Raw genomic sequence first — 15,478 nt, 5'->3', positions numbered from 1 at the left:
CAGTTGACTTTGTATCTTGAGAATGTGGAAAAGGAATGAATAATTTTGTGGAGGCAAGGCATAGATTTAGTAGGGTCAGAGACGAATAATAAAATATCATCTGCATAAAGCAGAAGCTTATGCGCCACGCCTCCTGCCGTCACCCCTGGAAAATCATCTTCCTTTCTTATCATGGCTGCTAATGGTTCCAGGCCAAGACAGAACAATAATGGGGAAAGAGGGCAACCCTGACGGGTGCCCCTATCCAGAGTAAAATAATCTGAAATTAATCCATTTGTTTGTACTGCTGCTACAGGGTGTCTATAAAGTAACTTGATCCAACCAATAAACGTACTCCCGAACCCATACATTTCCAAAATCTTAAAAAGGTAATCCCATTCTACCATATCAAATGCCTTTTCGGCATCAAGTGAGATGGCAGCGACCGGAGTCTGATCATTCACCACTGACCACATGATATTGATGAAATGCCTAATATTATCAGAAGCGTTACGACCCCGAATAAACCCCACTTGATCTATATGTATAAGAGATGTCATAACTTTACTTAATCGGTTAGCCAAAATTTTAGCCAAAATTTTTACATCTAGCTGGATCAGGGAAATTGGATGGTAACTTTTACACTCGTTTGGATCTTTGTCTTTTTTAAGAATCAGACTGATCCGGGCTTGTGTCATGGTTGACGGAAGCTTCCCATTCTTTAATGATTCAGAATAGACTTCTAACAAAAGTGGAGCCAGTTATGTAGCATAAGATCTAAAAAATTCAGCGGCAAAACCATCTGGCCCTGGAGCCTTGCCTGTAAGGACTTAATTACCTCATCAAGTTCCTCCAAGGTTATCTCAGAATCAAGAAAGTTTTTTTGCTCATTCGTCAGTTTAGGGAGTTCTAATGGTTCCACAAAGTTTCTAATATCTTCATCAGTAGATGAAGACATGGAACTATAGAGATCAAGATAGAATTCTTTAAAGGCGTTATTAATATCAATGGCTGAGGTAAATATTTCACCACCAGCATATTTTACTGAGGGAATGGTAGAAAAAGACTCTCTCTGCTTTATATATCTTGCCAAAAGCTTCCCTGCTTTGTCCCCTGACTCAAAGTATGACTGTCTTGCCCTGAACAACCAAAACTCCACTTTCCGCGATAAAATAGTAATATATCTGTATTTCAATCAGGTCAATTCTCTGAGACCATCAGATGACATTCGGCGCTTCAGCTCTGCCTCGGCACTTTTAATATTTCCTTCCAACTCCACGAGTTCTCGTGCTTTGGATTTTTTGGTGAATGAGGCACACTGTATGATCCTACCCCTAAGAACAGCCTTAAGTGCCTCCCAAGCCACGCCCACAGAAGATACTGATGACCAGTTGGTCTCCATATAGACATTGATTTCAGTCTTTAACATTTGTTGGAAATCAGGATTTTGCAAAAGGGATACATTAAAGCGCCAACTATATGATTTCTTTTTCTCTGTATGTGGCAACATCTCTAAGTTCACCAGGGCGTGATCTGAGACTAAAATGTTTCCAATTGAGCAATCCACAGCAGATGAAATGAGGGACTTAGATATAAAAAAAATCTATTCTAGAGTAAATCTTATGAACTGATGAAAAAAATGTATAATCCCTACCAGATGGGTTCAAAAGTCGCCAGATATCTGCAAGACCAAGATTTTTACACATCCTGTGAAGTGTCAGTGTTGCTCTAGGGGCTTGCACACTTTTGCTTCACTATGATCAAGGACTGAGTCCATCAAAAGATTAAAGTCTCTTCCCAATATTATGTCATGAGGGGTGCCAGCAGCTTGCAACATCCCATCAAGATCTATAAAAAAGCCCTGTTCATCAGCGTTAGGTGCGTAAATATTAGCCAAAATCAACCTTTGCCCCTGAATTTCTCCTAAAACAACGACTCTTCCTAATTTATCTTTAATATGTTTGAGACATTTGAATCATAGATGCTTATTTATCATTGTAATGACTCCCCTGCATTTACTTGAACCAGCACTAAAGAAAACATGTCCACCCCATATCTTACCAAATTTTTCAGCTTCCCGCGGGGAAAGATGTGTTTCTTGAAGAAACACAATATCGTATTTCTTTCGTTTAAGAAAATAAATAACCTTCCTTCATTTTATAGGGTGCCCCAACCCATTCACATTCCAGGTGGAGAGAGACAACTTATTCATATTAACATCTGACATATTGATATAATAAAAAAAAAAATTGTGTGTCAAAAACAAGATTACACAGACCACATTCCCCATTAATGCAACAATCAAACCCCAAACTTCCCCCTGAACAAAACAAACAGAAAAAAGGAAAACGTGCGCATTAACCCCACGCACAACAGTGCCAACCGGCGTCAATCCCTCAAAACTCAAAGAGTCCATGTACGCCTAAGAGAACCCCCGCGACAACTTTGCCATCAGATTATTCAAGTCCGGTGTTTCTGCACAAATTTTGTGAGGCAAAATTACATAACAGAAAATACTTTGTAAAGCGGATCCCAGCCAATAGGCAGAATAACAGAAAAAACATGTAGATTAATTCACAGTCACAGTCTCGAAGGTATCTTCCTCCACAAAACAAACTCCAGCTGATATAAAGCCGTTCAGTTTCCTCAGACAGACAAACAATTGTTCAGTGAGCCGGCTGTTATGAGTGCAGCTGATGACGTAATCATTCTACTGTAGAACCCCTTCTTCATCTCAGCTGGAGGGACAGGCTCTATCGCATCCTTCTGTTGAAGGACTGCGATTTCCATATGCAGGACAGGGGCGTCCTCGCCTCCTACCAAGGTGAAACCTGGGTGGGCACATGGTGAACTGAATCGTGTAGCCGAGTCGGATCGTCCTGGCCAGCCAACGTGACATGTTGTAGAGTTTCACCACTCGACGAAAACAACACAAAAGGGAACAAAGGATTCTCCTCCTGGCCCTCCACCGGGGGATGGAGTGGTCTGTGCACCACCTCCAGACTTACAGCGGGTCTCCTTGCCCCTGGGTCACCCGTCTCAGGGGCGCTTTGAAGCCTTCCTGGGGTTCTTGGCGCCGGATCGTGGGACGGGGGGCGTCAGCTTCCTGTGGGGGGCTCTACACCAGGGCGGGACTTAGGCTGCGGCGGAGCCGGTGTTGTTGCTGCAGGAGGATGCCCTCGGCAATGAGCAGACGTGGTGCGCGATTTTGAAGCACGCTGGGGCAGGATGTGCTGGATAGTCTCCGTCTGCTTCTTGACCATCTAGAACTGCTGGGCAAAGTCCTGAACTGTTTCGCTGAACAGGCCAGCCTGGGAGATGGGGCGTCAAGGAAGCGAACCTTGTCGGCGTCCTTCATCTCAACCAGGTTAAGCCACAGGTGGCACTCCTGGACCACCATGGTGGACATCACCTGCCCAAGAGCCTGCGGCGTGACCTTCGTCGCCCATAGGGTGAGGTCGGTCGCCGAGCGCAGCTCCTGCATCACTCATGTAGCTCTCTCAACGCCTTGGCCTGGTAAACTTGCAGGAGGGCCATGGCATGCAGGGTGGAGGTGGCCTGTCCAGCGGCACTGTAAGCCTTGGCCGTCAGAGACGACGTAGTCTTACAGGCCTTGGACGGGCACAAGTGCACCGCAACTGCCTTATCCACCTGAGGAATCTCCGTGTACCCCCTGGCCGCCCCACCGTCGAGGGTAGTGAGAGCGGAGGAAATCTGAAGCTGGGTCCGGGCAGAGAAAGGTGCCTGCCACGACTTCACGAGATCCTCATGCACCTCCGGGAAGAATGGTACCGGGGTGGGGCGCGGCTGTGAGTGCCGCTCCGAGCCCAGGAACCAGTCATCAAGACGCGAGGTTTCAGGGCAGGGTGGAGGGTTCCACTCGAGCCCGATACTCGCGGCAGCCGGGCAAGCATGGCCGTCAGCTCCGCGTCTGCATCAGACTGGGCGACCACACCCGAAGGCGGGAACCCAGCCGAGTCTTCCGCGTCTGACCGTACCAGCCCGCTCTCTGATGCTGCCATTGAGGGCTCATCCTGCTCTCGAGCCCCAAAAGAGACATTAAACTCACCCTGGGGCGAGCTGCCTGTCTCATCCCAGAACTCGACCGGTGCGAACAAGCGTACTGGAGTATGGGAGGTCCGTAGGGGTTCACCCGGCGGAACCGCTCCCATTGGGGTCCCCAAATCGCCCCCAGCGCTAACCGTCGTGGCCTGATACCTGTATGCAGAAGGATTGGGGCGGGGAGCGGCTTTGGTGGCTTTCCCTCTGAAGAAGGAAAGCTGCGACTGCAACATTGCCATGGTCATGCTCTCGCAGTGAGAGCATGAACCATTCATGAATGCTGTCTCCACGTGGCTACGGCCCATACACGTGAGGCAACAATCGTGGCCATCAGAGGCGGAGAGATAGTGACCGCATCCAGGAACTACATACAGACGGAAAAGCGTCTTTAAAAAAACGCTTTCTGTCAGTGCTCACTCTTTTAGGGGAATACTCTTGTAAGTATACTCTTTTAGCGTAGCTGCCGAAGCACCCAGGGGCATCCTCTGCACTTATCCGTGCGAGAGGAGGAGAACCCGCTGCAATGCACCGTATATCCAACAGCTTAGAATGCTTTGTCAAGGTGAATGGAACGGCAGTGGAATTAATTAAACACCAAAGAACAAATCTGAATGAGTGGTTGCAAGCCGGTTCCTTTTATACCCGTATATCCGGGGGGGTGGCATGCAAATTCCACTCGCCAATTTTCATTGGCCTTTTCTCAAATATCATAGGTGTTTGGGGCTCCCAAGGGGACCCCTAGTGTCACTACATCGACACAACGTCAAGTGAGTGACAGATAGGGAACGGATAGTAGTAGTAGATACTGTAGATAATAAGGGATACTGTCTTTTTCTCTGTCCAGGAGTAACTTGGTAGAGAGCGTGAATCAGAGTTACATCAGTCGCTGTCTTTATAACCCCACGGATGATCCACTGTGTCCTATCTTCAGATTGGGAGACATCGTTGAGCGCTCTGGTTTCAATTTCTCAGAGATAGCTCGCGTGGTAGGTTTTTTTTTTTTTTTCTCTCAATCAAGATAGTAAATGCATGTGCACACCCAGAGATACTCACACTTGTAGTAACACTTTCGCACACACATTCAAACACACCCACTCACATACATTAAAAATTAAATAATTTCCTTCTCACACACACGCATAAACAATCCCTCTCGCTCACATTCTCGCTTTTTGTTTCACTGTCTCACACATGAACACAAATACCAAAAACTCTTTACATTTATTCATTTTATTTACATTAGTGTCATCAGTCATTAGTGTCATCAAATTCCTTTGTTTGTTTTGAGCGACTGGTTTAGACCCCACCCAACAAAGTTTCTTAACCAATGGAGTGAGATGTATTACATATTTCAACTTTAAAGTTCATCATGTTATGTCAAAGCAATAATTGTTTTCCCCTTTCATTGAAACAGTACAGGAGCGCCCAACCGCAATCTCAATTTGAACTCTGATTTTATAATATTTAATTCTAATTACATTATAGAATTAATCAGTTACCAGAATCATTTTATTTCAAAAGGCTCTTGTATTGATTCACTGTGTCTTCGTGTTATGTCATGCTTGATTTATAGTTTGAATTACTTCCAACATTCAATATGTTCCTCCACAGAAGCCCTTATTAGTTATTCAAATTTTATAAGGACATTATCATTTTAGTGACTGTTATAATTTAGTCTGATTTATTAAAATCTGGAGAAGAACATATCTGATCATAATTTTTTTTATCATATTTCCTGTGAAATCTGGTAGGGTGGGGCTGTTGGAATTCTCATTAACTGGGACTGCAATCTGGACCTGAGTATCAAATACTGCAAACCAAATTATGAATTCTATGGCCTTTATGGAACTGGGAAAGATGACAAAGAGGAGAAACCATCTTTGGGATACAATTTCAGGTGGGGGAGACTGTTTATCTGATAATTGCAAGGATTCATATCTGTGAATTTAAATCCATCTCAGCAGTATCTACTACTATTCTAAATACACTGGTAACACTTACTATAAAGCCCATATTTATAATGCATTGTAAAGACATTATAAATACATTATACTTCATTCAAAATGTCTCATAATACATCTTATAATAAGTTATAACTTCCCATAAATAATTACAACTACAGTTATGATACATTATAAGACTTCCCCTATTCATAGTTATACTTTTGTGTATAATGCATTATAACACAAGCAACATCCAATTTTAATGCAGCAGAAGCTAACAGATTTAATCATATAAGTGCTGTATAGTGTAAACAGTCAAAAAGCTTTATAACGTGATCATATTATAAGTGGTCTTTGCCTGCTTTAAATAAAGTTACAAAAGCAATTTCTTCTTATGAACAGCCATAGCATAAACTTGTAAGGTACAATGCATTAAATTTATATAATGGAGTTTATTTATAAAATAAGTCTCCAAATAAGATGCACAAACATTAAAGTTTATTGAACAGTCCAGAATAGAATCTGTTAGATTTTTTTTATTTATTATTGGGTGTGTTTACACCCAAGAAGATTGGCTAAATGTGTGATCAACATACATGTTTTTTTTTTCTTTGAAAATTTCTGATTTATTTTTACCTTGTAGTTTTACAAGTGTTTTTCATAATATCTTAAAATTTACATTGAACGTGTGTTATTTTGTATTTTTTGCATGTGTAATGTATATAACTTCCAGCATGACTTGTAGAGCTCTATTTTCATGAGTGTTTAGCGCTACAAGCTAAGACACAACGTTTTATCCAATTTTCGCGAGAGCGCTATTTCTAAGTGCAATTTTCGTGCCAGCGCAATGTGCAATTGGGCGTGGGTGGGAGTGTTTGTAAACGCAATTTGCTATTTTCCTGAGAAATATGTCATTGCGCTAAGACGTTTCAATATTACCTCTTAACTCAGCACAAGTCCAAATTCAGTTCCTGTATTTGCAGTTTGGAGATTTCACCAGCATGTGGTAATCAAGTTCGTCCAAATTCTGAAAGTACAGAACATCAAATAATGTCCTTGATGATCACTGTTGAAGCCGTTTTTTTTTAAACAAAAAATTACGAGATTTATGTTACATTTTCTAGAGGTCATGGTTTATTTTTTCAATTATTATTATTTTTATTGTTACGTTTAAGTTACTATGTTTCAGTAAATTAATTTTTCAAAATCAATGTCGACTGGTAGAAGTGAAGTACGTGCCGATACAATAACTGTTAATACTAGCCATGATTTGTGTGTCAGTAGATGAAACTTATTAATAATACTTACATTCTCTGTAATTTAACATACTTTACTATCCTGAACCACATTTTCCATGTGTATAAAAGGAAAGTGTCCCATTTAACAAGGATGCACAAAAGAACGTAGACCATATTTATATTCTAATTCATTGCATACAGTCCATTTACACTACCAACTTCTTATAAATGTACTGTCTTTGTTTATATCGCTGGTGCTTGACAGGGAATGGACTGTAAAATAGGATGGAGAACGTGCCGGAGAAGAACCTCCATTGACCCGACTAGCGACTTGTGCGCGCGATTTCGCCAAACACTCTTGTGACTAGACTTAGTGCACGCGTGCACGAAAATACCAACACTTCGTGGCCATGCCCATTGACTTTGTGCTTATGAGTTTGCGCACTTCAAATAGGGCCCGTGATGTCATTGCATTTGTCACTTTACTTAAAGCATACCTATTAAATATATTACAAATATATATAATACATTAGAACTTCTGCAGATAAAATTGGATGTTGCTTGTGTTATGCTGCATTATCATCTAAGGTATATGTATATGAATAGGTAAGTATTATAATGTATTATAATTGTGGTTACAATTATTTATGAGAAGATATCACATATTATAAGGTGTATTATGAGACATTACTAATGCATTATAATGCCTTTTACAATGCATTATAAATATGGGCTTCATAGAAAGTGTTGCCAAAGCATTTTTAAAATCCTCATTCAGTAATTATAAGCGACAGTGATTTGCCCATCCTGACCAGTGCTGAGAAAAGTAAGAGATACCACGTGATCATGGCTCCTTCTTCACGCTGCTTCGGTAGCGGTCCACCTTTGGACAATAATTTACTGATTAATGATATCGAAAAACCTTAATAGCCATTAAAACAAAAACAGACCTAATTAAACGTTTTAATTAAATAGACTTCCCATGGAAACGTAACTGTTAAAGAGTACATTATTATACACTGATGTATTTTAGAGACTTTTCATTGAATATTGGCAGATTACTTAATAAAGTGAACATTCATGTTCCTTTAGAAGTAAAATTACAGCTAAACTGAGAAAAAGTCAAACTAGCTGTACTGTATTATTTTGAGCCTGCGTACTTTGATAAAAGCAATAAGGGAGTGAAGAATTTGACAAATACATTCAATCTGGACTCACCACTGCAGATTTAAATGTAAAACTGACTGTTTCAGATATGGCAAATATTTTGTGGAGAACAAAGTGGAAAAGAGAATACTAATGAAGGTGTTTGGCATACGGATAGACATCATTGTTCATGGACGGGTAAGCTTATTTTTCTACGGCTCATTCACATGGTAGTTGAGGAACATGAACATTTCCATTTGGTGATTTACAATTTTCCTTGCAGGCAGGAAAATTTGATATCATCCCAACGCTGACAGCCATAGGCTCAGGAGTAGGAATCTTTGGAGTGGTGAGTCTCATAGGAAATACATTTTTACAAAGAGTATATCTGGAATCATCAACTCGATGAAGAATCCAACTTTTGCCTTTTAACTTCCAGATAAAAAATTAAAGATAAAGTACATGAATATGGGACCAAGTGGACTGTTCTTTGACTACTCAGAGTATGTTAATGACATATGATTAACAACCTGCATCTTTAATTAATAGGATTGCAGCATCTCATAATCATCTGACTATGTTATAATATGTTGAATAAGTCATATCTATGAATATGTTCAAACAGTACTAGAATATTACATATACAGTTACTTATCATTTGCTTTACTTGTTCTAAAGGGATAACATATTTGACATGATTTCACATGATTTTGGGTGACATTGCCAATCTGTGTCAATGGAACAAAGATACCCACTCATTATTCAGTAATTCTGTGCTTCTCTGTGAGATTCGCTGTGGCTTGTTTGTATCAAACAGGTGTAAACAAGTGTTGGGTGTAATCCAATTACAAAATAATTAGTTACCGTAATCTAATTACTAAGTAAAAAATAGTGTAATGCTTTACATTTTAAATTATTGTAATCAGATTACAGTTACTGACTTTCAATTAATTTAATTACTTTTAAGGGTTAAGCTTATTTCTAATATATTATTTATGCAGAATACATTAATTATGGCCCTGTAACGAGTCATTGTGAAGGAGAAATGTGAGATACTGATTGGATGACTTGTGTGTAACAATGAACAAGCAAGAAATATAGATGTTATTTTGAAATTGTTGAGTGGAATTTGGTACTTTTCAATAAAGTAATTATTAAAGTAACCTGATTACCATTTTAGAGAAATAATTAGTATTTTGTAGTGGATTACATTTTTTAATTTTCAAACTACTCTGGATAGGTACTTAAATATTCTTTGCATGCTACCAATCTTTTTGAAATTGATACTAATATTTGTTATTATGTTTTTTAAGGCAACTGTCATCTGTGATTTGCTCCTTCTGTATTTACTTCCAAAGAGAGATTACTATAAAAACATGAAATTCAAGAATACAGAAATCCTAGAGGAGGTGAGTGTTGGCTTTGTAGCTTTTCAGTAACATAGTACATTCAAGTCAAAATTCAGCACATTACTCTTCCCTTTGTGATTGCTGGTGTATAGTAACTCAATGTTCTATGAGTGACCAGTGGAAGATCTAAAAGGCCAAACTGAGAAAAAACATAGCACTTAGTTCTTGTACTAGGCTGTTTTCCCAACACAAGATGGCAGTAGATAAACACTGTTCGATAATGGAAGAAAACATGAGCAGACGCAGATGTAATGTTGTTTCAAAACATTTACAGGTGCATCTCAATAAATTAGAATGTCGTGGAAAAGTTCATTTATTTCAGTAATTCAACTCAAATTGTGAAACTCGTGTATTAAATAAATTCAATGCACACAGACTGAAGTAGTTTAAGTCTTTGGTTCTTTTAATTGTGATGATTTTGGCTCACATTTAACAAAAACCCACCAATTCACTATCTCAAAAAATTAGAATACATCATAAGACCAATAAAAAAAACATTTTTAGTGAATTGTTGGCCTTCTGGAAAGTATGTTCATTTACTGTATATGTACTCAGTACTTGGTAGGGGCTCCTTTTGCTTTAATTACTGCCTCAATTCGGCGTGGCATGGAGGTGATCAGTTTGTGGCACTGCTGAGGTGGTATGGAAGCCCAGGTTTCTTTGACAGTGGCCTTCAGCTCATCTGCATTTTTTGGTCTCTTGTTTCTCATTTTCCTCTTGACAATACCCCATAGATTCTCTATGGGGTTCAGGTCTGGTGAGTTTGCTGGCCAGTCAAGCACACCAACACCATGGTCATTTAACCAACTTTTGGTGCTTTTGGCAGTGTGGGCAGGTGCCAAATCCTGCTGGAAAATGAAATCAGCATCTTTAAAAAGCTGGTCAGCAGAAGGAAGCATGAAGTGCTCCAAAATTTCTTGGTAAACGGGTGCAGTGACTTTGGTTTTCAAAAAACACAATGGACCAACACCAGCAGATGACATTGCACCCCAAATCATCACAGACTGTGGAAACTTAACACTGGACTTCAAGCAACTTGGGCTATGAGCTTCTCCACCCTTCCTCCAGACTCTAGGACCTTGGTTTCCAAATGAAATACAAAACTTGCTCTCATCTGAAAAGAGGACTTTGGAACACTGGGCAACAGTCCAGTTCTTCTCCTTAGCCCAGGTAAGACGCCTCTGACGTTGTCTGTGGTTCAGGAGTGGCTTAACAACAGGAATACGACAACTGTAGCCAAATTCCTTGACATGTCTGTGTGTGGTGGCTCTTGATGCCTTGACCCCAGCCTCAGTCCATTCCTTGTGAAGTTCACCCAAATTCTTGAATCGATTTTGCTTGACAATCATAAGGCTGCGGTTCTCTCGGTTGGTTGTGCATCTTTTTCTTCCACGCTTTTTCCTTCCATTCAACTTTCTGTTAACATGCTTGGATACAGCACTCTGTGAACAGCCAGCTTCTTTGGCAATGAATGTTTGTGGCTTACCCTCCTTGTGAAGGGTGTCAATGATTGTCTTCTGGACAACTGTCAGATCAGCAGCCTTCCCCATGATTGTGTAGCCTAGTGAACCAAACTGAGAGACCATTTTGAAGGCTCAGGAAACCTTTGCAGGTGTTTTGAGTTGATTAGCTGATTGGCATGTCAAAATATTCTAATTTTTTGAGATAGTGAATTGGTGGGTTTTTGTTAAATGTGAGCCAAAATCATCACAATTAAAAGAACCAAAGACTTAAACTACTTCAGTCTGTGTGCATTGAATTTATTTAATACACAAGTTTCACAATTTGAGTTGAATTACTGAAATAAATGAACTTTTCCATGACATTCTAATTTATTGAGATGCACCTGTATATCAAGCTGCATTCCCATTGTGTCATTATGGAAACATCTTAAGTTCTAATAAGCCTCGTATGGTTTACAGAACATGCCTCACTTGAAATGAGTATGAGAGGAAAAGTATGCATATGTGTGTGTTGTGTGTGTATCAGTTAGCAAGTATATAACTTTAAGGCTCTATGCATATGGGCAGTATGCAATTCTTTATTCCATGCAACACCATGCTTCCTGTAGATAGGTCTGCGTAGTTACCGTAGCAACGCAACACATTGACCAAACTCGTCTTTTACAGAGAGAGGAAAGATAGGGCACATCCTAACCTGCAGGACTCTCAATTGCAGCTCTATGAGAAAGAAAAACATGGGGGTTGATTACATTACTCCAAGACAGAGAATCAGAGGGCGTGTTTGAGAGAGAGAGAGAGAGAGAGAGAGAGAGAGAGAGAGAGAGAGAGAGAGAGAGAGAGAGAGAGAGAGAGAGAGAGAGAGAGAATGAGCAGCCCTCTACAATGCGAATAAATCACTTGCCTATGCGGCCAAATTCTGTGCTATGCGACAAAACATATCCGCTATTAGCCACTGGCTAGTAAATGTTCAGATTTCACTTGCCAGTGATTGAGTTGTGTGGTGGCAAAGAAGAACTTTAGCACTGAGATCCTTTAACTTTGACCTTATTTGGCTGCAGTGGCACCTGCAGCTGTCCGGCCCTACACACTGTGTACCAAGAGCGCTCCGAGAGAAATATTTACTCTCAGAATATTTCACCAATCATGAAATGTGTCCCGTATTTCTGTTGGCTGTTTAAAAGAACTAGCAATGCCCAATTTGCGAATGAATCATTCGTTTGAGTCGGTTTTTTCAGTGAATTGGCCTAAAAGGCTTGCAAAATGGTGTGAATTGATTCGTGATTCAGTACAATTAGTTCGGACCGCTCTCTCACTGAATCATTTGGAGCGGTTTCTCACACAGTAAAACAGTATCAGGATATTTTCGAAGACAGCGCTGGAGACAGTGGAAATGTACCAACAATCAACTGAAGCAAAAGTCTGTCTTTTTGAGAGGTAACTTGAGCTAGTGCTGTGTCATGTGAACAAGGGGCTGTTCAAACTGAAAGTTTTTTTGCGTCCGCTCGCGCTGTTTTTCAATCGTTTTCCATGTAAACATTAGCTAGATTAATGTCTTTTGACAACTGCGTCACGTTTCACTGTGTTTTTAGGATCTCTCACAGGAGCGCTGCATTTTTAGACGCAGTGTCAAGTAAAAAAAAAAAAAAAAAACTTCTTCAACTGATAAAATCTGTATCGAGAAACCTGTGTTCTGCACTATTCGTTGTGATGCGTTTTGCTTTTTTAGCACGAAAATGCGTCTTTCTGAACGGTTACTGGAAGAAATGCTTTAGCCAATAGTTACATGAATGCTACTCATACTCGGGAAAATAAAACAAATGAATGATTTGGTGTTGTTTTTTGCAACAACAAAAAAATCTTAGGGGGAGCATGCCCCCGGATATTTCTGTGCGTACCCTCCGATTCAATCCTGCAGGCAACCCTGATAGTTATAGTTACGTTGCATTTAACAACGTGCAAAACTCAAAAGCTTGTAGATTTGAATTTGAGAAGTTGTACAATAAACATTTGTACACGTAACCAATACACAGTATGCGAGTAAAAGTTTGCTTTGAATCGTTTGAAATGTGTGTCCAAAGACAAGATCAACGCGATTCATGTTCATTCCATAATGTCCCTCTTAATATCCTTTCTGCTGTTTTCAGTCAGTTGTTGATCAATTAAAGAAACATTAATTCGAATCATACATTTCACGAATGTGCTAAAAACAACCATGGCTGTATCTCCTTTGGAAGGCTGCGGAGGACGCATTTGTCGGCCGCATACGTCATCGAGGCGTATTTTTTATTTTATTTTTCTTTATTTTTCTTATTTTTAATCTATTGTCAATGCCTTTTATGTATATGCTCTTACATTTATATAATTGTTAACCTTTTTTGCATTCCCAATAAATAAAAATAAATCAATAATTTTTTTTTTTTTTTAATTAAAAATGAAACGAGACAGCCTCGATGACGTATGCGGCTGACAAATGCGACCTCCGGAGGACGTAGCCTTCCAAACGAGACACAGCACTTCACTCCTCTCTTGTTAATCCTCTTTCGAACTTACTTAGAATGACAGTACCATTTTAGCGCTTGTTATATATATATATATATATATATATATATATATATATATATATATATATATATATATATATATATATATATATATATATATAAAATAATAATAATAATGAAGGGAATATTTATTGGGTGTACATAGCATCTGTCACACAGCGCTGCTATTTGCACTCAAATAGTCTGGTGGAAACACAGAAATTGTAGTCATGGTGACAGTCGGGGAGTTGATGGAAAAGTTTGATCCGTGTAAAATTAAACATGATTTTACTATAGTACTATTGTAGTAACTATGTTTATTTATTTATTTATTATTTTTTTTTTTTTTTTTTTGCCATACAGTAGTTTTAATGCAATTAACCATGGGGTTACTACAGTAATATGGTCTTAATATAGCAACCATGTTGAATTTTTTGGTTTCTATGATTTTACTAAAAAAGAAAAGCAAGGTTAATTTTTGTAAGGGTAGGTTTAGGGGTAGGGGATGGTGTAGGGTGTCTGTGGTACTTTAAATAAACACAATAAACACACTTCAGTGATGCCCCTATACTGTATGTTAGTATTTAATTAGGAGTGCATATAGTATCTGCCACTTTTTGAAACAGGGTGCAAAAAGCATCTAACACTACTTGCACTTAGTGCAGAGAAGATGCTTTTTGTTTGCTATTTACATTTAGTGTGCACTTAAATGTTAGATGTGAAATTCAATTTTTATTATTAGGTTCAACCTTATGGATATTTTTTGTTAAAAATGTGTATGAAATTACAAACATTGACAACAGCTCGTATCATTATTATAAATGCAAAATCATGACATCATATACATTCATAGAATGTTATTCAGATGGTTTTCATATAAATAGTTTTGTATATTTTAAAAAGCTAATGTGATTAAAAGGATGAAAAGTGAAATATGAAATAAAATATACACTCTCACATACTCGCGTGAAGTCAGTCATACACTGCCTGGCCAAACAAAAAGTCGCCTTTTGGATTTAAATAAGAAGATACTTAAGAGCCTATGATTGGATCATTATTGCAGTGATTAATACGTTTCAGCTGGCAACAATTCTTTTAACCCTAACTGATGAAATGTGTGGCTTCTCATTTCTTAAACAACCATGCTGGAAGACGTATCCCATGGTCATGGAAAAGATGTTACTGTGTTTCAGAAGGGGCAAATTATTTGCCTGTATCAAGCAAAGAAAACAGCTAAGGAGATTCACTGGAATTGGGTTAAGAACTGTCCAACCCTTTATTAAAACCTGGAAGGATAGTGGTGAACCATCAGCTTCACGGAAGAAGTGTGGTCTGAAAAAAATCTTGAATGATCGTGATCGGATATCACTAACATGCTTGGTGAAGTCACGTCATAAAAAAATCGACAGTAGAACTCACAGCTATGTTTAATAGTGAAAGTAAGAGCATTTCCACATGCACAATGTGACGAGAATTTACAGGATTGGGACTAAACAGCTGTGTGGCCACAAGAAATCCACTTGTTAGTGAAGCTAATCAGAAAAAACGACTTAAATTTGCTAGGGAGCATAAAGATTGGACTGTGGAGCAATGGAAAAAGGTCATGTGGTCTGATGAGTCCAGATTTACCCTATTCCAAAGCGATGGGCATGTCAGGATAAGAAGGGAAGTGCATGAAACGATGCACCCGTCATGCAT

General features: G+C 39.2%; 1 protein-coding gene across 5 annotated transcripts in view; it reads left to right on the top strand.

Moving 5' to 3' along the window:
- The window catches only part of LOC127422269 (P2X purinoceptor 1-like), a 50,849-nt gene that overhangs the window by 28,605 nt on the left and 6,766 nt on the right, over positions 1-15,478 (top strand). For all 5 annotated transcript variants that reach the window (XM_051665706.1, XM_051665687.1, XM_051665697.1 and 2 more), the window contains 5 exons: positions 4,886-5,027; positions 5,793-5,938; positions 8,476-8,566; positions 8,652-8,717; positions 9,682-9,777. In XM_051665706.1, the coding sequence (XP_051521666.1) occupies positions 4,886-5,027; positions 5,793-5,938; positions 8,476-8,566; positions 8,652-8,717; positions 9,682-9,777 (541 nt within the window). The remainder of the gene's footprint in view (positions 1-4,885; positions 5,028-5,792; positions 5,939-8,475; positions 8,567-8,651; positions 8,718-9,681; positions 9,778-15,478) is intronic.

Source organism: Myxocyprinus asiaticus, chromosome 3 (genome assembly GCF_019703515.2).
Source record: "Myxocyprinus asiaticus isolate MX2 ecotype Aquarium Trade chromosome 3, UBuf_Myxa_2, whole genome shotgun sequence".
NCBI classification, from domain to species: Eukaryota; Metazoa; Chordata; class Actinopteri; order Cypriniformes; family Catostomidae; genus Myxocyprinus; species Myxocyprinus asiaticus.
Note: the sequence above shows the minus strand (reverse complement) of the source record. Positions and strands in the feature narration are given on the sequence as shown.